This window comes from Bipolaris oryzae (genome assembly GCF_000523455.1).
Source record: "Bipolaris oryzae ATCC 44560 unplaced genomic scaffold scaffold_28, whole genome shotgun sequence".
NCBI lineage: Eukaryota > Fungi > Ascomycota > Dothideomycetes > Pleosporales > Pleosporaceae > Bipolaris > Bipolaris oryzae.
In genome coordinates, this window is record NW_006911304.1 from 136,187 (window position 1) to 158,054 (window position 21,868).

Consider the following 21,868-nt stretch of genomic DNA (forward strand, 5'->3'; position numbering starts at 1 on the left):
GATGCTGGAGAGCTCGTCACCGCACTCAATGCTGCAATCCAAGAGCTCGAGCAGGGTATTGGAGAAGACAGCATGCTCATCACGCCCTACTTTGAGGAAGAGTTCGAAGGTCTATGTCAATTCTTGGATGTCGCATATCAAGATGAGTCTGCCGTGCAAGACATACTTCCCACAGCTGCTGTTATAGCCACACGAGCCAAGTCATCTCTCTTTGCCCGAAGACCGACAAAATTTTCTCACAACATTTCTGGAAATCGCCAAGGCCCATCGGAGCAATTTGCGAAATGTTACCACTACTTGGGCCTTACGCGACAAACAGCAAATGCGATGGTAATCCAGAACCGATTCCATACATCAGTGATTGGAAAGCTCTATGGAGCAGACGATGTAAAGCTCGCACAGCTTGATCGTTTCGAGATAGAACTCCAAGTACTATCTCAGCAGATGTCGTTGGATGCTAATCGCATAACTAATGGCCAGAATAATGCCCTGAGGGATCTTTATACTAAAATCTACAACCAGCTTATCGCATCTCATTCCAATGAAGTCTTGCGAATTGTAGACCAGAGCCGAATAGAGTTCTCCCCCGATACCAACATTCACGAGACATATCGATCAACTCTGGAACACGGTATAGAATCCTACTTCAAAGCTTCTGCTTCTGCTGTAGACGCGACTGCTTGGGTACAGTTGGGTTTGTTCGGTCTTCAGTTGTACGTACCTAATTACCCACATGATCCTGCTCTACGACCGACGATCGAGCGAAACATGTTCGGCACCGAGAAGGATACTCTGTTGAACGCATTGAGTGCTTTGAGACAATTCCAAATCGATTTCACTGGCCAAAATACTAGCCTTCACATCCGGCAGATTGAGGAGACTATCAACAACATGGGCGAAGAACCACCAGTACCAGCAATTGTTCGCCCTGCTGTATCCGAGCTTGACAGCCTGCAAGGCGAATTCACAAACTTGCTCAGTACTATACAGCCTCTCCTTAATCATTCTATGTCAATGGGAGAAGCTGCTTGCGACCAAACACTGCAGCAAAATCTCCTTCGAATTGTGCAGCGCCTGACTCAAGGTTATCGAGCGTACGACGACATCACGGACACTGTGGTCGGGTTCCTTGTATGCCTTCAGATCGGTCTCATACTTGGCCAGATGGAAAAAGAGAGGACATCCCATAGTGCTACCGGAAACAGTATTTCCTATATCACATCGAGAACTCCTTTCTTTGGGCGGTCGCAGCCTATGGAAAAGCCAGAGTTGCTCTTGCGGGCTATGGAGGCAGGTTTGGGTCAGTCGAACCACGTCGTAGACTTGAGGTGGCACACTCTGCACTCAATACTCTTCCTCAAGAGCACAGATCCTCAAGTTTTGGCTCTTCCCGTAGCCAGGAATCTACTACATGATCTGTTTGCTAGTCTGTACGGCGATTGGAAGACCAAACTTCTCCATGATCAAGAGAAAGAAGCTAAGAATTCGAGCCTATACACGTACCGAGGATTAGACGATGACACAGAGGAGAATGATCCAACTCTTTTTCCCGATTACGAAGCGGAGCAAGAATCACACGACAAGCAGCCTACGTTACCATCGAATTCTCGAGATTATGCCATTCGACTTGCTGATATTCACTCCGAACTTTTCGTCAATGGTAGAAACGCTTCAGACTCTACAAAAGCCTTGCTAGAGTGGTGCGCGGCTGAACTCAATCGTATTTCAGATGGCAGAGGCCACGGTAGTAAGCACGAAGATGCACTCCCGGCTATCTACCTCGCTCTGGACAGGAAGGTCAATGCTTTGTCTTCAAGTCATGCAGGAAGACATTACAACTTCTACTTCGATTCCAACCTTCTTGAAGCGAAACGATTCATCGCGCTCATCCATCGTATTCAGTTCCGTTATCGTCAGATTCGGAATGTGTGGCCAGAGCACGCCACACTCTCAGACGTTCTACGCACGTGTGACGAAGCCATTGAGTTCCGACACGTTGATCCCGTGGCCAAGTTCATTACCAAAGCCGAGAAACTCCATGCTTTCATGCATGAATGGCAAACTGTCGCTAGTAAAGAGTACAGTGCTGCTGGCCTGTACGATGATCTGACCAAATTACTTGTCAGTTGGCGACAACTCGAGCTCACTACCTGGGCACGACTGTTCGACATGGAAGAAGAGAAGTATCGCAGTGACGCCAAGAGTTGGTTTTGCGTGGCGTATGAAACGATCATTGCTGCTTCAGAAAGCACTAAGGATGACAAAAGTCTTCAAGTTCATGCCAAAGAACTACTCAAGTCATTGGAGGGTTTCTTTGAGACAACTACCCTTGGCCAATTTGAACAGCGCATCAAGCTTCTACAACAACTACGTGAACACGCGTTCATGCGTATGCAAGACACAGATGCATTCCGAACTGTGTATGCGTCGCTAGACAATTTCCTTGCCTACTTTTCGCGCCTAGAGAAGCCAGTGCATGAAATGATCGTCAAAGGCCGGCAGAGCCTGGAAAAGCAAATTGCAGATGTGATTAAGCTCGCTAGCTGGAAAGACACGAACATTGAGGTCCTGAAACAGAGTGCGAAAACGAATCACAGGAAACTCACCAAGCTAGTGCGCAAGTTCAGGGCGGTACTTAGCCAGCCTGTATCCAGCATCACGAAGGCGGGTTTCCCTGATGAAACCCACCCTTTGCAGGACGTTTCCTTGATGGCAGTCAGCACAACCGTCAACCCTGCAGCACTTGAAATTTGCGAAAGTGGTGTACCAGGATGGATGGAGCGACCAGCGCGTTTCAAGAATTTGGGAGTTACTACGTCCATGATGCGCAATCTTGCTACACCGAAGGCAGATTCTGTGGATGGCGCTTTATACATTAACGAGTTCATCAGCGAGCTCTTGAAATCTATTGTTGAGCTTCAGAAAGCCACGCCGACCACCCTCACCGAAGAGAACAAGGCGTCTGTTCAGCATCTTAAGACACAAAAACGCAAACTCTATGCCGACACAATGAAGGAATTGCGTCAAATGGGTATCAACTCTAATCTGAGTATAGATACGCTGGTCAAGCAGGATGAGCTCTCGACTATTCTTTCAACGATGCCGCTAGTCCGGTGCAACCATGATATTGGACGAGTAGCAGACTACCATTTACACAAAGCTCTCAACATTATGTCACAAGTCCGTGCAGTCACTAGGGAGCATTCTGGTGACCTGACTCCGAACGATGTGGCAAGAAGCATTGGCTATTTGGAGGGTTTGCTGCATGCATCTCTCAGACAGCGTACGATACTAAGTAGAGCTGCGCAAGGCCTTGAGCAGACCCGTATTCCGCTTTCCTCGATTGCAGAGCTTAGTAACCCGGATCTTGGAAATATTGCTTGGGTGCACGAAGAACATCTCGAAGCTGCCACATTTACCCAAACTCGGCTTCGGTGGCTCTCTGCTATGTTGACAACCGGTACAGAAATTGCCAATGCGCAGGCAAAACTTGGAAAGACCAACGACATTGACCGTCTGATCCGCCAGATGCGAGAGAAGGCTGCCAAGACCTCTGAGCTTGCAGACTTGCGTGACCGACTCCCAAAGTTACCTCCTAATCTTCAATCTGAATCGCATGAAGCTTTAGGAAAGTCCATCAATACTCATTTGGCGGATCTTCGGAACGCTTTCCAGGAATGGCATGCTGGTAGTGACATGATAAAACCAATCCTTCGGCATATCGAGCCATTCTTGTTCAGCTATCCTCCTACGGACGTTGCTCAACTTCTAGAGAACTCACAGGCCACACTCGATGTTCATGTAAAAGAAGTTTTCTCTTCTTTGGATCTTGTTCTGGGATCAATGCAGGATATCGAAGTAGCGATGCAGACCATCCCCGCTTCAACGGACGACGCTTCTTGGCTCGTCAAAGAAGAACAAGCACTTTCTGCTGCTCTCAATTCCCTGCATGCGCCACAGATCAGCGAAAGCCTAATGTCGATACTCAACAAGATCCAGCTACTCTACGAGAACGCCAATCTGAAATCTATGGCAGCTTTGCTCTCTTCTGTCCAGCCAATTCTACAGCAGTACAGGGCATGTCACAAATCCATCTTGAAGCGCTTTGATGCATTGCATGCATCAACAACAAATCTGTTGCATCGTTTGTCAAAGTCTTTCATTCAGATTGGAACGCAAGGCTTTTGTCAACCTTCGGAAAAGTCCGACGACAACCAAAAGGGCAAAGATGACAAGCTCGAGTCTGGAACCGGTCTGGGTGAGGGCGAAGGTGCTGAAGATATTTCCAAAGACATTGAAGATGACGAAGATTTGGATGATCTAGCGCAAGAGCAGAAAGGCGAAAGAGAGGGCAGTATCGAGGAACAAGAAGATGCCGTTGACATGGGAGACAAGGAAATGGAAGGTGAGAGCGAACAGGTTGAGGAGAAAGAAGAAAAGGGCGATGAGTCCGGTGAAGAAGGGGACGACGATGCGCAGAGCGAAGTTGGGAGTGTTGATGATCTTGGCCCTAGCGCTGTCGACGAGAAGATGTGGGATGATGGCAGTAAAGAAGAGGACGCGAAAGACAAGGAGGGCAAGGATGATGTGGGTACGGAGGATCAGAACGAGCAGGTTGCTTCCGATCAGAAAGAAAAAGAAAAAAGCGGCGAAGAGGGCGAAGAGGAGGAGAAGGACAATAAGAAAGACGGTCAAGAGGACGAAGAGATGGAAATGGAAGGTGAAGACCAGGAAGAGAATGTCGGCGCTGGTGAGACGGAGCAGATGGACCCGAACGCGAAGGAAGAGGAGACACTGGACCTCCCCGAAGATCTTAACATGGATGGGCAAGACGACCAAGACAAGAACGACGACGACCTTGGCGATATGGACATGGATGATGATCTTCCTGAAGATCAACCAGATCTTGAGGCCGAGCCGGATCGTCCTGATACCATGGATGAACAAGTTCTTCCTGAACAGGAGAGTGAAGAAGAAAAGGAAACAACCGGTCACATCAATGATGAAGAACAACCTGAAGGCGAACAAGAAGAAGAGGTTGATGAGCTAATGGACGATGACGCCGCTCCACTGCCAGATGATAATGTTCCAGAAGACGAAAAGCGTGATAAAAAAGACACGGATCAGACCGATTTGAATGCCGAGGCTGGCGCTGGCATCGATGCAAATGAAGAGGCACACAAGAACAAAAACGAACAAGCCTCTGCTAGCGCTGCGAATCAAGATGAAGGCCAAGAAGGAGATTCTGCCGAACAGCAACAAGCACCTACGACTGAAGAAGGCCAACTTGGAGAGACAACAGCCCCAGAAGCTGGTGGTCACGGCGAACAACCTGAAGAAACTCGCGAGAAGCAGTCTTTCAAGAAGCTGGGCGATGTACTGGAAAAATGGTACAATCAGCAAAAGCAGATTCAGGATGCCAAGGAAAAGGACGAAACTCAGACACAGCAGATTGATAAAGAGATCGACATGGCCGATGCGGACTTTGAGCATCTTGGAGACGAGGAGCAACAAGCCGATACTCAAGCTCTGGGTACCGCGAACGAGGATCAGGCTAAGGCTTTGGACCATGATATGGCAATGCCCATGAATGAGGAAGAGGAAAAGATGCCCATTCGGCCTGAGGACAACGACGATGAGTTGACGGGAGCTGACAAGGATGTTGATATGGAGGATGCCGAATCGCAGGATGATCAGAACCAGGATCAAGAGGCACAACAAACGCAGTCCAATGCAATGGAAGGCCAGCCGCAAGCCTTTGTCGGAGAGCAACGCCCACTGCCTGAGCACGATGATGAGGAGATGGCTGATGCTGCCACACTCGACGATGACGTTGCATCAACCACTTCTTCTGCCGATAACATCGAGACTCAGCTATCTCTAACACATCTTGACCCGTCTTCCATGGACCCAATATCTGCTCGCGCCCTCTGGCTCGCTCATGAGTCGTCAACCCACTCGCTCTCTCAACAGCTTACCGAACATCTCCGCCTCATTCTTGCACCCACCCTTGCTACCAAGCTTCGCGGTGACTTCAGAACCGGTAAGCGCCTCAATCTCAAGCGTATCATTCCATACATCGCATCAGGCTACAAACGAGACAAGATCTGGCTTCGACGCAGCATGCCAAGCAAGAGAAGCTACCAAGTCATGATTGCGCTCGACAACAGTGGCAGTATGGCCGATAGCGGAGCTAGCAATCTCGCGCTCAAAACCCTTACGCTCGTCACTCGCTCTCTTTCAATGTTGGAAGTTGGCGAAGTGAGTGTTGTTGGATTCGGCGATGAAGTTAACGTCGCCCATGATTTTGACAAGCCTTTTACATCCGAAGCTGGAGTACGGGTTTTCGAACAATTCGGCTTTGACGCGAAGAAAACAAATGTAAGAGGCTTAGTTGACAAGAGTCTGGAGTTGTTCAAGGATGCCAGGCAAAAGGGCAGTAGCTCTGCTGGCGAAGACCTTTGGCAATTGATGCTCATCGTCAGTGATGGCATCTGCGATAATCACGCCGAGATCCAACGTCTTATCCGCAAAGCCCAAGAAGAGCGCGTAATGATTGTCTTCATTATCATTGATAGCTCAGCTGCAGCACCTTCTGTATCCGTGCCAAAGCCGTCTGATGATCCCGCAGCGCAGCCACCAGCGCCAGTCAAGGAGCAAGCGAAGACCTCTATCCTAGACCTGGAATCAGTCGTTTTCACGCCTGAAGGCAAAATTGTAAGGCACAAGTATATGGAACAGTTCCCATTCAGGTATTACCTGGTCGTTAGGGATGTAAGAGAGCTGCCGGGTGTGCTTGCTGGGGCTTTGAGGCAGTGGTTTGGAGAGGTTGCAGGGAGTGTATGAGTGTCATGACATCTATCGCGATCCCTCAAATCTGAAGGTTACTTAGAGTTGAAGCACTTTCTGGAAAAGTAGTGGTAATCATTTAGGAGTACGGAGGGCCATATGGGTTCGGGATAGCATGATTTGCATTTTCAGGCGTTCTGCAGCAACTATCTTACTGTCAACATTTTCCTTGCAAGGCTTAGTACTAGTACATAAATTTAGTATGATATTGAAATAAGTTCAGCTTACACCATTGGGGGCCACGCGTAACGAGATACATACTTTACCCGAGCAGCTGTCTGTTGGTATCAGGCTGATTCGCTCTTGCCCCACTCAGTGTAACCATCGGTCTATGTATATCAACAGACGATTGCACCTGCCAGAATCAATCAAGCTATGACGTCCTTGCTTATCCCCTTCGTTATTTTTGTCAGCATTGCAACCCTTTACATCCCCGATTCTATTGCTACGATAAAAAACCTCCCAACCAGTGTTCGGGAACCTGCATCCCACTAAGACGCAGTGGCCAACGGGGCTGTCCGGCATCCAGCGTTCTGGCTGTGGTGGGTGCCTGAATTTACGCTTGTATCAGCCTGACACCATGCCCTTCGTGCATTTTGGTTTTCTTTTCCGTTCCCCTGACTTCTTCTTCAAAAGACACAATCCGCTCCAATCTTGTGGCACCATCTCGAGAATCATCTAAGCTCCGCCAAAATGGCAGAGCTAGCAACGATCGCTACTGTCGTTCAGCTGGCCGACTTGGCCCTGCGGATGAGCGGCGAAGTCTGCAAGTTTCTCGATGCTTACAAGAGTACGAACCGCGATGTAAAATTGTTGTGGGATGGTACGATACGCACTCAATTATATGGACGACTGACTTACAGTCGCAGTATTGCGTGATGTTGAAGCCAATGTGCGCAACTTGCGTGGGTACGTCGTACGGTTTCGAAACGTCAAAGGCGTGTTCGACGAATTTGAGGATCTCTCTGAGACCATCATTTGGGCGTTGGAAGACTATGATGCCGATATCCTCGCGGTTAAAAAGCTTCTACCTCCAAAGCCGCTAGAACACATTTCAAAAAAGGTTCACTGGGTACTGAAGAAGCGCGAGATACAAGAGGTCATGAATCGTATAAGCCGACGGAATTCCAGCCTCATTGTTGCTCTGGAGATCATGGGAAGGTAACAAAACTGTCCTTCTCATCCATATTTGCTGACCATGTACAGGCAGCACAGCTTACACATACATCAGGATACGCAAAAGATTCTCGCAGAACAAAGCCACTCTGATATTTCCGCTTCGTACAATTTCGCGACAGTAAACTCGAACATGCAGAAGCTGGGAGAAAATCATGCAAAGCTGCTGTCACATTCCAAAACTATCGTCACCAGCATCCATGACATGCAAGCTTCATCAGATCGCCAGCATGAAGCGCTCACTTCGGTAGCTACGCAACAAACTAAACTCACGAATCGTAGGCTGAAGCGTGTGCACGCGGCGGGTTCGCTACTAGCCCGCAATACCGAGCAGGCTAACAACAAACTTAACAAACTCAGTTCACAAGTGCAACAGACTTCAATACGAACAGGGCAGAAGATTGATTACATGGCCGCTGAAATAAAAGCCGTTCATTCGAAAACCACGTTCGTAGCCTCAAGTGTCGACACCATCGCAAAAATAGTCCGCGAGGAGATTACCAAGACACTCAAACCTCTTATTGAACAAGGATTCGATAACATGGGAACGCGAAGAGAAATGGAGCTAATGCGACTCAAGGAGTTCCATGGTATGATTACACACGACATAGGTTTCGACACTTACGCCCAACGCACGCTTGGAGCGAATGAATCAGATGTACTGAGCAACACATGCTCAGAGAGTCCTCTGATCAAAACAGAAAATAATCCATCATCGGAGATGCAACACAAACCATATCTTGACAGCTGGCTCAATACGAACTATGATGGCGAAAATCTTCTCTACACTACATCCACGTGCAAGCGCAGATGGTACTATAAGTGCAGCTCAGGGAATCTCGAAATCCACGTTACATATACGAACCACCGTACCGGCGGATCACCAGAATCAGAAAGTCATAAGTCTGTCGAGGTTCACTTTTGGCCGACCCAGAAGTTCATCAGTGTTCCTGGACTTTCTCTCTTTTACAGTACAGCACCAACATCACAAGGGTACTATCAGCTAGCCCCCATGGTGGCAAGTTTTCCCATAATCGGTGAAGATCATCCAGTTACATCGGTCATTGAATCTGGAAATCTTGCGGCGCTTAAATCCATGCTGAGAACCGGACAAGTTCGCCTGAACAGCCGTCAAATCGATGGCTCAACCCTGCTACATGTACGTGTTTTTAGGTTACACTGGCCAAATCTCTCTCTTCTCAAGCATGCTATAACCTCAATCCATGTCGTGGTCAAACACAGTGCAACAAGGCGCTGGGCCGTACAGGTAAATGTTCGTAGTCCGACTACATCGGGATGGTCGGGCTACTCCGTGAATAGGAAATTTACATTGGTAAAAACTAGGAAGACTCACTAATACTACCAGTATAGACTGCTGCATTGCATGGGAAATATGACATTTGTGAGTTCCTTAGCGGTCAAGGACTTTCTTGGTTCCAGAAAGCAAATAATGGGCTCAGCGTTCGAGGACTATCTTGGTTTCAAAAAGCAAACAATGGGTAAGTCACGAATCTCATATGTTCCAAATTTTCACTAAAATACGGCAACACACTTATATCACATCAGTCTATCGAGAATATCGCAGGGACCAGTGGAGATACCTGCAACTCCACTCACCTACCTTTTCGCATACAATAGTCCGGATCAAGCTCATGGGCTCCTTAAATATCCGCGGAAAATTCTCAAGTATTGCGATACCGTTGGGTGTAAGGTGGAGTACATTTATGGATACATGCATTCATGCTTATGTTTCATGGATTCATCTGAGATCTTTTTTGAGCGTTTGTATTTCGAACTGGAGCAAGAGATTGAGAATCGATGGCCGGGTTATCAGGATGAGTATAGGAATTTCGTTCTCGAGGGTCTTATCCTCAACCAACCAAGCAAAAATACCCTGAAAGCAATCTCCTGCATGCGCCGGAACCGAACGAAGCCAGATGCGATCTCTCAAGATTATCGCGCCCCACTGGAGGCTGCGTTGCGCCAACTTCAGACATGGTCTCGATCGCATAATCCAACAAACCTGTTTTCGGAGGCCGTACTAAATGTGGTGTTTTTGATAGTTTTGGGTGCGGAAATTTATTTCACCAAACCGGGCAGCTTTGATAGAGCAGAGCACTGGACAGACTTGGTTACATATTCCCAGAAAGCAATGGAGATCAGGTATTTCCATGGGTGGAGACTGGCATTGGAATGGAGCAGACTGGACCCCGACTACGTCTTTCTGGAAGATCAACGACGCCGGAAACAGGCCTTCAGACTGCGCGGCGCAACTCGGTCGGGAATAGACGAATCAATGTTGGACCCCCCATCCATCAACGGACTTCGCTGCCGTCGATGCAGTCGGAGATACTGCAACAACCACGATCGTTCGTTCTTCAAAGCAATCGCGACGCATGGAATAGATTGGGCGCCGGCACCGAATGAAGTTTCTGAACTATTCAAAACCGAATGAAGACTGTAGGAGGGGTGCTACACAGTTATCTTTTCCATCTAGGTGTCAGAGCCTGTATTGAGCACGTTATCATTCGACTTGTTCCAAACACAATATCTGATTCAAAAGCAATTAACTAGATACAATGATCGCACAGTCAAGGGTGTGGCTATTCTAACACATTTCTTGTGGTATTTCTCTTATGAGATCGTTTCCTCGTGTTTCGCCCGCGCATAAAGCCTGGAGGAAGACCAATCCAAGATGGAGGGGGGCAGATTTGGGCATCGTCGACTCAGTGTTTCCGAATTACGGATTCCGAAAATACGTTTTGAACCACGCATCCACACTCTTCAATTATCGAAGTCGGTGCAATAGTGGATTTTTAAAATCATATTCGTGTGAGCACATGCAGCCATCCATCAACATGGTACCGATAGACGAGGGCTTCGACCGGTTCTTTCTTTCTATCCATCAGCAGAGAAACAGAAATTTATGAAGCAACTTTAATAACTGCTCGTCCAGCGAGCTTTCCGGCGCCCATATCTGCGAAAAACCTGTCGATATCCTCGAGCCCTCCGTACGTCAAGATAGGACGCACAAGCCCCCGGGCTGTAAAATCGAGAGCCTACAATACACGTTAGCACCAATCATCCACAAGACTCTGTGTCAAAATTGGGTATACCTCTTCAACCTCTTTCAGCGTCCCTGTCACACTGCCTACGACATTCAACTTCTTCGCGCAGAGCAGCAGCGGCGATGCGCCCGCCACAAAGTTGGGATCCTTTGGTAATCCCACACATACCATAGTACCACCGGGTCTGAGCAGATGCGGTGCAGATTCGTACGCAGCATTGGTTGCAGGAAAGACAAGAATGCCATGGGCGCCGTACTGCGTAATCTTCAAAACCTCAGACGTGATATCTGCGCAAGTTGTAAAATCAATAAACTTCTCTGCACCCAGTTTGAGACAAAGATCGCGCTTAGCGTCACCACCGTCAATGGCGATGACACGCATGCCCATATGCTTTGCATATTGAATGCCAAAGTGGCCAAGGCCACCTCCGGCGCCTGGAATCACTACCCACTGTCCCGGGCGTACATTGCTTCTCTTGCATGCCACGTACGCAGTCACGCCGCCGCACATGATTGGCCCTGCTTCTTCGTCTTTAACGCCGTCAGGAAGCTTAGTCGCATAATGGCCGTCTGCAACGCAATATTCCTGGAACGTTCCCGCAACATGGAAGCCACTATTCCGCAGCTTGGGACAAGCACATTCGTCTTGTCCATTTGTGCAAAACTCGCATCTGCGACATACAGATGCGACCCACTTGATACCCGCGCGATTCCCAATTTGCCAGAGGTCCTTGACATTAGAGCCCACGGCTACAACGGTGCCTGCGCCTTCGTGGCCGCAAATGCCATTTGTGGCTTCAGTCATTGTGATGGGCCATTCGTCGTATAAGAGAGATTTATCGGTCGCGCATAATCCAGTGTAGTTGATCTTGACGAGGACTTCGTCGGGCGAGGGGGCAGGGACAGGGACGTCCTTGATAACAATGGTGGTTTTGTCGCCAGAACCTTGCTTGACGGCCGCCTTTTGCGTAGTTGGGACTTCCATTTTGGATTCGCACTGGTATGTTCGGAAGAAGAAGAAAAAAAGAAACAGAATGTAAAAAGAGAAAAAGACGAAAGTCAGAAAAAAGCAGATACTCTACTTCCTGGAAATGAGCCTCACTTTATCAAATCCCCCGACGCACTTCCCCACAAGGAGGCTCCCATTAGCTCTCCTCCATACCAGGATCATGGATCTGACAAACCCCCATCCATATGCGGGGCAAAAAAAAACGTGCGCAGAATACCCCGTGCTTGGCAGCGTCAGGGCTGACTGTAATGGCGCCTGGTGTAAAAGTAAACTAGTAACGCCCCCGCTACCGTCTCGGCAGTGGAAAAAAGATAAGCAAAAGTCACATATCCCACGTGTTTCCCCTTTGCCGTACCCAACATCCGGACGCCCTCGTGACCGCGCGGCAGTGTGGAAATTTCGGACTCATTTGGCCGATGCTAATATGACGGGCTGGCAGTTGGTAAATAACGCATTTTCAATGGGCTTGTGGAGAGGGGAGTAGGGTTTTGCAGGTACCAGGATGTTGGAGGTTGAATACCTTGCAGTACCTCAATACCCGAGTGAGCCTGGAATGAATATTGCGGAGACCCCAGATTGCCGGGACCCCGGATTGTGAATTGGCAAGCGAGGTCCGAGGGGGCTAGTAAAATCACGGGAAATGCCGGAATTTTCATACTCTGACCTTGAGTAAGCCAAGGGTGATACAGATACATCATATTCATCTCTTTTCAATTGTCGTTACTCTATATGCTTTTGGCAACGGTGGTATCTGACGAGGGGTTGAACCTCGGCTCTTTATCAAACAAAGAGCGTGTCATAATCATACAGGTTTCTTTCAAGCATATGCCGAAAACTGCATGCCAACCGATGCAGCAAATCCAATTTTCCTGAAAAAAAAACGCCTCGCTAAAACCCCATGATTGCGCTTTTTCTTACCACGCCGTGATATCGTCGACTTCTGCTTCGCCAAAGGTACTGGTTTTGGTGGCAGCCATGTCCGTGTCAGGTGTGGCTGTGTCCAGAGTTGGCGTCCTATTCATGATCTCTGGTAGCTCTGCGTTCAGGAAGCCAAGCAGATGGTTGTTGACCTGCTCAAATTCTAACAGGAAGGCATCATGCCCATCTGGTGAATCTATAGTCTTCAGCGACGCATTAGGGATATATGCGGCTAATTCTTGTTGTTCGGCAAAGGTAAAAAGACCGTCTGACTGGATACCGAGCACAAGTGTGGGTTGCTCGATCAAAGATAGCGCATGATGGAGGGCCGACACGGGGTCCAAGGTTTCGGGTGTCTCTCCGTCAGGGTACCGGTAGCGGGAAACATCGTGTGTGTCTAGTTTCCTGGTGATGGCGATGTAACAGTTTGCATCGAACCGCTTGATGAACTTTTCGCCCTGGTAGCGCAGATAAGACTGTGCAGAAAAGTAGTGTGGCGCGAGAGATTTCGATGAGCGCGGGAATCGCTGATTACTGCTTGTTGAGTCGGATCTTTGGGGTGATTGTGCAGCGACGTTTGAGGCATCGTGAAACTCAAGGTCGGTGTGCGCTTGTGCAGTGCCAGGTATGGCAGTACTGCTGTTCGTTCTTGATAAGGACCTTGGTGAACCGGCATTCTTATGTCCGTCGTTGTGTATCGCCCAGTGCTCGTACGAGGGATTCGACGGAGTAGTCGGGCGTGCTACGTTATTGATATTCTGTTTCTTAGACAGATCAGGGGTGTTCCGTCCAAACCTCGATTCGAATGAGTCGCGACTCCTGTAAGTCAGTAGTGCGGACATGCGCGCTGCTCCAAGACCAGTGGAGGGAGGGTCATCGTAGGAGTAGTATCCATCCTCGTACTTGGGATCGCTGTAGATGCTCTGTCGTTGCGCTTCACCCCAACTGATACCCCACGCACTATAACGGGCGGATGTGGCAATCGCCACTATTGTCTTCACATAGTCCTTTCCAAAGTATGCAAACTCAAGAACAAGCATGCCGCCCATAGAGCCTCCGATCACTGCAGCGATCTGCTTCACGCCGAGGTCGTCCAAGAGAAGTTTGAAGATGCTGTTCTGGTTAACAGGTTTCTTCGATAGCCAAAATGGGTTGCTCGGCTCACTTCACATCATCTCGTACTGTTGTCAATGGGAACTCGGGGCCATAAGGACCCAATGACACATCCCCATCTTTAGCAGTGACTGGACTGGCGCTACCGTATGGGCTTCCGAGACTGTTCATGCATACGACAAAGAACCGCGAGATATCGAAGGCCTTCCCTGGACCTCCAAGCAATGGCCCCCACCAGTCCCCTACGTCAGCGCTGCCTGTTAACGCATGACATATCACCATGGCATTGTCTCCGCCGGGTGCTAGGGTTCCATATGTCTTGTATGCAACATTGACGTTTTGTAACACGACGCCGGACTCGAGAGTGAATTCTGGAATTACAGCGATGGTTTGGTCGGGGATGAGTTTGGCGTAGGGGTTTTCGGGCTGTGACGACACTCTTTCTATGGAAATGTTAGTTTTTTTTCAAGTCAAGGAATACTGCAGCAAGGGAACTGTAGGGTCAAGTAGTGCGGTTACGCAGCAGCAATGAATTAAGTTGTAGGTGGTCGAATCCGTGTTCTATAACACTATGACATGCGCTGTGCTTCAGGCTGCATCTCACAACCTTTGCGATAATAAAAAAGTATTTACAAGCGACTTACTGTACTTGTGCGACCCACTGGTCGTTCCATTATCCAATTCTGAAGTGCCCATATTTGTAGTGTTTATAGGTCGTGAAACAAGGAATGTAAGGCCTGCAAGGCAGGTGGGGGCGTATTAATCACATTGCGGGGAGTCATTCCTTTGGTGTTGATGCTCGCAATCTGCCGCTAAACGAGGGTTTTGAGGTCTTGGCGATGACGTGATCCCATCTGTTCATGCAGCAGAGACCCTGGCTCATCTGATTTGTACTAAACTTCTTCGTGTTACTCGGTTTGTGTGTTTGCAACTGCAACCTGAAGGTTGAGATCCCTACATCGTTGCATTCCAGTTAGGCTTTTTGGCATGCTGCAGCCTTGACATGGCTATTAGCAGGTGATGGGTTGGGGTTGAATTTTGTATCCAACGTATGAGATTCAAAACTAATATGATGTTCTATATGATGTCTAACCAATATCGAGAACATATCGCTGCTTGAGCTGTGTATATTGGGCAGATGTGTAGACGTCAATTGGGTTGAAAATAAAATACTCATGTGCTCGTTGAATCATGATACCTTCCTACTCACTCAATTTGACGGAACTGGGTTTTTTCTTTTGATATATTCGCATGCTCACAGAAAGTCCCATGGTAGAACGCTTTCAACTAGCTTTCCCCAAGGCCCGATAGGAATCAAAATGAAATAGAATCAACTTTTAGAATCTGAATGTGAGTAGGCGATGTAGAGAGTGTAGAGGCCAAAGAAGATGACCAGATCACGATCTGGTAGCAGATAGATGAGCAAACACCTGGATTCATTTCTTCCTAGAGCAAAACCAAGTGTGGTTGAACCCTGTTGTTGCTCAAGAGTGCATCGTTTTCGAATCAGTCCGCGCCAGACGCTAAACCACATATGGCTCCTGTCCTGCGCTAGCTCTTTTTGCTGCCATCGCATCGCCATCTTAGTAACATCAATCATCGTCCATATTGACATGCAATGCGACGGGTAGTAGTAACAGGCTTAGGGCTTGTGACACCTTTGGGACTAGGTAGTATGCCCCGATTCATCAGCCAAGCTCTCCACTAATTTTGCAGGCGTCCGCCAAACGTGGAAACGCCTAATCGATGGCCACTGTGGCATCGTTTCTATCAAGGACCGCAGCCAAGATTTTGCCTTGCTTCCGAGTCAAATAGCCGGCATAGTACCACAGGGATCGAAAGATGAGGGTAAATGGAATTCAAAAGAGCATTTAAGCCCTACTGTAGGTCCTGTGTAGTTCTCGCATGACTACTCGAACTGTCACTGACAATAAAACAGGACGAGCGTCGCATGGCACGATTTGCTCAGTATGCCATGGTGGCTGCTGAAGAAGCTTTACAGGATGCTGGATGGGACCCAAAGAATGATAAAAGTCTCGAGGCCACGGTACTAACGCACCGGTACTGTTTGTATAGACTCTACTTACATAGTCATAGGGTGTCTACATGGGCTCCGGAATCGGTAGCTTAGACGATGTATACGACACTACTGTGGCATATGAAAAAGGTGTAAGTGGACAATCCCTTCTCATGCCATAAAAAGCTGAATTATTAGGGCTACCGGAAGGTCTCACCACTATTCGTACCACGACTATTGATCAACCTCGCGGCTGGCCACATCTCAATGCGCTACGGTTTCAAGGTGAGTTGTTTATGTTGACCTGCGGTGATCTCACTAACGGTCCAATGAAGGGACCAAACCACGCCGCAACCACAGCATGCACAACTGGTGCGCACAGCATTGGGGATGCTTCTCGCCTGATTCAGTTTGGGGATGCAGATGTCATGATCGCCGGTGGGTCTGAATCTTGCATTCATCCGCTCGCCATTTCAGGTTTCGCCAGAGCTAGAAGCCTTTCCACTGCATTCAATGACCGGCCTGCTGATTCAAGTCGTCCATTTGACAAACAACGCGATGGCTTCGTTATCGGAGAGGGGGCTGGTGTTGTGGTTCTTGAAGTACGTCTTTCTGTACCACAGCCTGTGTTGATCTAACGAGTGCAGGAGCTTGAGCACGCACAAAGAAGAGGTGCACGCATCTATGCTGAAATTGCTGGCTATGGACTTTCCAGCGATGCATACCACATGACAGCACCTCGCGAGGACGGACAAGGCCCACGTCTCGCTATGAAGAATGCTTTACGACATGCTGGCATCAAGCCAAGTACCGTCGATTACATTAATGCTCACGCCACAAGTACACCTCTAGGTGACGCCGCTGAGAACAGGGCTATCAAAGCACTCTTACTAGGTGAAGGAGGGAAATCATCAGCCTCTGAGATCAACGTTAGCAGTACGAAAGGTGCTGTCGGACATTTGCTCGGCGCTGCTGGTAGTGTGGAAGCAATCTTCACAGTGCTGGGCATACATCATGTGGGTTAAGCGTGGAGCTGCAGCGGTACAAAGGCTAACAACTTGTAGAACATCCTCCCACCAACCCTAAACCTCATTGACGCTGGAGAACCGGCTTCTGAATTCGATTGCAATTATGTGGCGAATGTTGCTCAGCAACACAAGATCAGCGTCGCGCTCTCGAACAGTTTCGGTTTTGGGGGCACCAATGCTTCGCTCTGCTTCCGTAAATTGTAAACATACAAGGCCTCGTCACAGGGAACTGACAGGAAGGAGGTTTTCTCAGTAACGGTCTTGCCAAGTCCATATTAGCTAGTGCATTGAGGTAATTCTATATAAGAGTGACGATGGGTAAGCTACCCCACTACGTAGGCCCGGTCTTTCTCTGATAAGAACTATGAACCCCACTCGCTAGCGCCATTACATCCAATGAACCACTTCCGGAAACCGCACAACATCTCCCCCCTCTTCCCCATTTTCTGCATCCCTTTCATAGAAGTCTGCTCAATTTCTTTAGTCGTCCTGAAGCCCAGTTGCGGCTTTCAATCCAGTACTGACGGCTAGAGCGATGACGACTTTACAGGGCGTGCATATTGCGGGCGGCAATAGTGGAGACCCAGAGAGCCAGTCATCCTTCTTCCGCAAAGCCTCAAAAAAAGCTACAGAATATCACTCACAAACTCCATACCTCAGGCGGCTTCCCTTTCCCGCAATTGCCATAATTGTCACTCTCATTGTCGTCAACTTGCTTGTTTGGGCAGCAGTCGGTATCGTTTTGGTAGGTGGAGAATAATTTTACAGGTGAACAACAAGAAGTACTAATCTCTAGAAGCACTGGCACACGCCGCTTATCTCGACAGCTATACTGTCGTATACCCTGGGTCTGCGCCATGCCCTAGATGCAGACCATATCTCGGCTATCGATCTCATGACTCGTCGCCTAATAGCTGCAGACCAACGGCCAGTCACAGTAGGCATGTTCTTCAGTCTCGGACACTCGACAGTAGTGATAGCCACATCTCTGGTCGTTGCTGGTACTGCTGCTGCGGTTTCAGATAAGTTTGACAATTTCGAGCGTATCGGCGGTATCATTGGGACATCCGTGTCTGCAGCTTTCTTACTCCTACTTGGCATCATGAACATGTACATTCTGTATAAGCTCGTTGTTCAGATGCGTAGGATGATCGCCAGTGATCCCGGAGGTGAACACGAAGAGTTCAAAATTCAGGGTGGCGGATGCTTATTCCCGCTCTTACAAAAGCTGTTTAAGCTAGTCGACCAGCCTTGGAAGATGTATCCTCTCGGGGTGCTCTTTGGGCTGGGCTTCGACACATCTTCTGAAATTGCCATATTGGGTATCAGCTCAATTCAAGCAACAAAAGGCACTTCAATATGGCTGATTTTAATCTTCCCGCTACTGTTCACGGCGGGCATGTGTCTACTGGATACGACAGACGGCGCACTGATGATGAGCCTGTATACGAGTACCCAACTTGCACGCGATCCGATAGCAATTTGCTACTACAGCATTGTCCTCACAGTCATCACAGTCATTGTTGCGACAATCATCGGGACAGTTCAGTTCCTCAACCTAGTTCTCAATGTTGCTGAACCCCAAGGCAAGTTCTGGGACGGTGTAGAAAAGCTGGGCGATGCATGGGATATTGTTGGTGTGTATTATGCTTTGCGCGATGTGCAACATCGTACTGACATCATATAGGCGGGGCAATATGTGGTACGTTCATTGTCTTTGGCGGCCTCAGTGTTTTATTATACAAGCCATGGAGACGACGCATTGACAATAAGAGAGTTACCAACGCACATTTCGAGCCCCTATCGCAAGATCAGGATACTCCACAGGCTGGCGAGGGTGAGCCCCATGACATACAAGAGACGAGCGTGGCACTCGCCAAAAACATGGATGCGCATGTGGAGCCTGTCGAGGCTACTGATGCCGCTGGTCCTGCACACCGATGATGAGTCCATGTGATCCTGGGCACAACATGAACAAATAGGTCAAAAAGTATTTGGGATTCATAACTAGATTTGGAAAGATCACTTCAGTCCGATGGACTCCAATATTAACAATGCTAAGCGGCAAAGTTTACGAGACCAAATCGCTTGTCATTTCCGTATTTCGCCTAAGCGCCTTATCCTAAGCCCACACAGCGAGCTATGTCACATGGCAACACTCACCATCGACCACTTTGAGCTTCGTTCCTATCGAATTGTCCTCCCATCTGCAACAAGTCCTGATCCTGGAATGTGATGTCCTGTTGAGGCGCCACCGTAGCCTGAGGGACATAGGAAGCAGCGGTGCATGCGTGCACGATGTTGCCATTGCTGTCGTGGGTACAAGAGCAGACCACTGCCGTGCTACAAGAGAGACTTGGTATCAGAAAGGCGGCCAAAAAGAAAACGTTGTAGGTAGACTCACGATCTTGTGTCTTCTACAGGGGGCGTAGTGTGTGATGACGTCCGGTCATTAACCCCAGCGTGCGGCAATGAAGACTGAATTGTCAAAGCTCTTGACACATCTTCAATGAAGGGCATGATGAAGTATGGTTGTGCCAGTTGTATATTCTGTACAGATAAGATAATCTCTTTTGTGGGAAGAGACAGAAAGAGGATAACAAAGAAGCACGCCGTTGTGGCAGCGAAGGTTCGATCTATCTTTATAACTCGACAACAACACACAACGGGCAAGGCGGGCAGCCTGGCCGCGAAAGCAGAACTAAATTCCCAATTCTCGTGTTTCGTACTCCCGGAGGACTGTAGCGAGATATCAGGAAGTGTTTCCTCCATACATACGGTCCAACGCAAAGAAGAGGACCGGGACAAAACTCCGCACATCCAGCGAATCACGAACAACGATAGATACCGCCCTTCCTCCTTGAACTGACAGGCTCCTGGTTTCGTCTCGACTTTCGTTGTAACCCGGCTGCATCGCCAAGCCTGATCACGTACAGTAGTTCTCAGCCACTCATAGCGTGAATCACTACACATCAAGCTCGAGGGAACAAATCGTCTTCAGGGCAAATGTATAATACAGGGGCGGTCAGAAAGTTCGTGTAACCCAAAAAACCATAGCATCACGACCGCGGTGCTGGGGTATCCCCTGTTGGTGGGATGTGTGGTGATGTGTTGTTTGGAACTGGTGAGGCAGCGAGCGAGTCGGAGGTCGCGGGGGTGGTGCCATGGGCCAAGGTGGTGGGAAGGCTGAAGTGGGTGAAGACGTTTTTAGGCACACAACATGGATGTGCACAAGTAAAACGTTTACTGAGATCGGATAGCCCTACTGAACTACTCATGTACGACCCATGTAAGAATAACAAGCGACAGGATGCGGTCCCGCCCGAAGGATTGTGGATGCATCATCGGACGGGATGCTTTCGCCAACGATATTGTTAGGTGGTGACTGTTGTTGCTAGGTGCAAGTAAGCCGAAGGAACCCCCACGACCACCCGACAACTGGTTCTGCAGCACCGTGCAGCAGTGCTTACCACGGCGAATTGATAGCCATTGATTGGGTCATCAATTGCGCCCCTCAGAAGCCCCGCTAATCACTTTCACTGCCTGGCGTACATTCTGAAGTACCCAGAAATGCCGCAATCGCACCTACTCAGATCATTGGACCCATGGCCATAAGAGTAACGACTAGTACTCGTGTACCAGGACGCGGTCGTGTCACCACACAAGAGGGGAGATGGGAAAGTCGTAACAGGAACACTCATATTAAGCAGTTGATAGATGATAGTTACACTGCACTAGATCATCATTCATAGGACATGGGTATCCACACCACAAAGCGTCGGGGACAGCCGTTACCGGCATGGCAATAGACAGTGGACAGCAGGCTGGCTTCCGGTCACGGTGTTTTGGTCTGTTACCATGCCACAGGAAGCGAAACGGGCATGCATGCTCCCGGGGCCCAGTTTACGGACAGTAGTACGCTACACAAACCTCCCCTGCGCTCTGTGAACTCTATGCACCTGGGTTTGGAAATGGACTAGGGCTTAACGCCCTGGAATGATTGAATCTTGGAAAGAAGAAAAAGTCCACGTGGCGGTATGCCTAATGCAGTGGAATTAGCTGCGCTTACTTTTTCTATGCAGCATGTAGCATGCAGCATGCATCATGCGGCATGGCATTTGGAAGGGGCTGAGGGCAAAATGATGCCTAATTAGCACCGCATTTCATGACCTCCGAAACAACTTTGTGCTTTTCCGAGTCCGGGTATGAGGGGTAGTGAGTTGTCTTGCATGGAGTAGACCAGCCAAGTCACAAGGCAGCGACTCTGGGTTTTCAAACTAACACATGTCTTACCTGCACCATGTATATATGCATCACTCATGCGTCTATCTTTAATCTCCGGTGCATGCAATATTTTGTTTTCTTTGCCCGAATTTTTCAATGCTGAAATTTGTGCTGCATTCGCTCACGTACATACGTCCATACATACATACATCCGTGCATTCTAGTTACGTTCAAAGTATCTCAGCGAATCATAATTCCCAACTGGCAATCTTCCAGACCGCTTCTTCAGTTCCAAAAACTCGAAGCGTGTTTCCAAATTCGGCCCAGAATTTGGAATCGAAGTGCGGGATGAGTTCCACTGGTTGGCGTTCGACTTGCTCGAGGGGCGTCAAGCTCGTGGTGTTCTGCACAGGCGCTGAATTTTCCCATGATCCGGGAGATTGGTTTATTCGCTCGTCACGTTTTCC

General features: G+C 48.7%; 6 protein-coding genes across 6 annotated transcripts; 3 read left to right on the forward strand and 3 right to left on the reverse strand.

Annotated features, from left to right (window-relative positions):
* Positions 1-7,542: 7,542 nt before the first annotated feature.
* COCMIDRAFT_78578 (uncharacterized protein) lies at positions 7,543-7,894 on the forward strand (the record flags this gene model as incomplete). Its single annotated transcript, XM_007687340.1, has 2 exons — positions 7,543-7,672; positions 7,713-7,894. Coding segments are annotated over 2 exons (312 nt in total), but the record flags the coding sequence as incomplete, so codon positions are not given.
* Positions 7,895-10,949: 3,055 nt separating this feature from the next.
* Positions 10,950-12,077, reverse strand: COCMIDRAFT_34549 (uncharacterized protein; the record flags this gene model as incomplete). The annotated part of the gene is made up of 2 exons (XM_007687311.1): positions 10,950-11,084; positions 11,142-12,077. The coding sequence occupies 2 exons, from the start codon at positions 12,075-12,077 to the stop codon at positions 10,950-10,952; spliced, it is 1,071 nt and encodes a 356-aa protein (XP_007685501.1).
* A 938-nt stretch (positions 12,078-13,015) lies between these two features.
* Positions 13,016-14,828, reverse strand: COCMIDRAFT_88652 (uncharacterized protein; the record flags this gene model as incomplete). Its single annotated transcript, XM_007687341.1, has 3 exons — positions 13,016-14,132; positions 14,185-14,575; positions 14,777-14,828. The coding sequence occupies 3 exons, from the start codon at positions 14,826-14,828 to the stop codon at positions 13,016-13,018; spliced, it is 1,560 nt and encodes a 519-aa protein (XP_007685531.1).
* Positions 14,829-15,750: 922 nt separating this feature from the next.
* On the forward strand, positions 15,751-17,381 carry COCMIDRAFT_34551 (uncharacterized protein; the record flags this gene model as incomplete). Its single annotated transcript, XM_007687312.1, has 8 exons — positions 15,751-15,802; positions 15,849-16,015; positions 16,072-16,179; positions 16,230-16,301; positions 16,348-16,434; positions 16,485-16,751; positions 16,800-17,165; positions 17,214-17,381. 8 exons carry the CDS (start codon positions 15,751-15,753, stop codon positions 17,379-17,381), a joined length of 1,287 nt encoding a protein of 428 aa, XP_007685502.1.
* A 331-nt stretch (positions 17,382-17,712) lies between these two features.
* On the forward strand, positions 17,713-19,121 carry COCMIDRAFT_88520 (uncharacterized protein; the record flags this gene model as incomplete). The annotated part of the gene is made up of 3 exons (XM_007687342.1): positions 17,713-17,922; positions 17,977-18,814; positions 18,865-19,121. 3 exons carry the CDS (start codon positions 17,713-17,715, stop codon positions 19,119-19,121), a joined length of 1,305 nt encoding a protein of 434 aa, XP_007685532.1.
* Positions 19,122-19,336: 215 nt separating this feature from the next.
* On the reverse strand, positions 19,337-19,697 carry COCMIDRAFT_88576 (uncharacterized protein; the record flags this gene model as incomplete). The annotated part of the gene is made up of 2 exons (XM_007687343.1): positions 19,337-19,520; positions 19,582-19,697. 2 exons carry the CDS (start codon positions 19,695-19,697, stop codon positions 19,337-19,339), a joined length of 300 nt encoding a protein of 99 aa, XP_007685533.1.
* Positions 19,698-21,868: the final 2,171 nt, after the last annotated feature.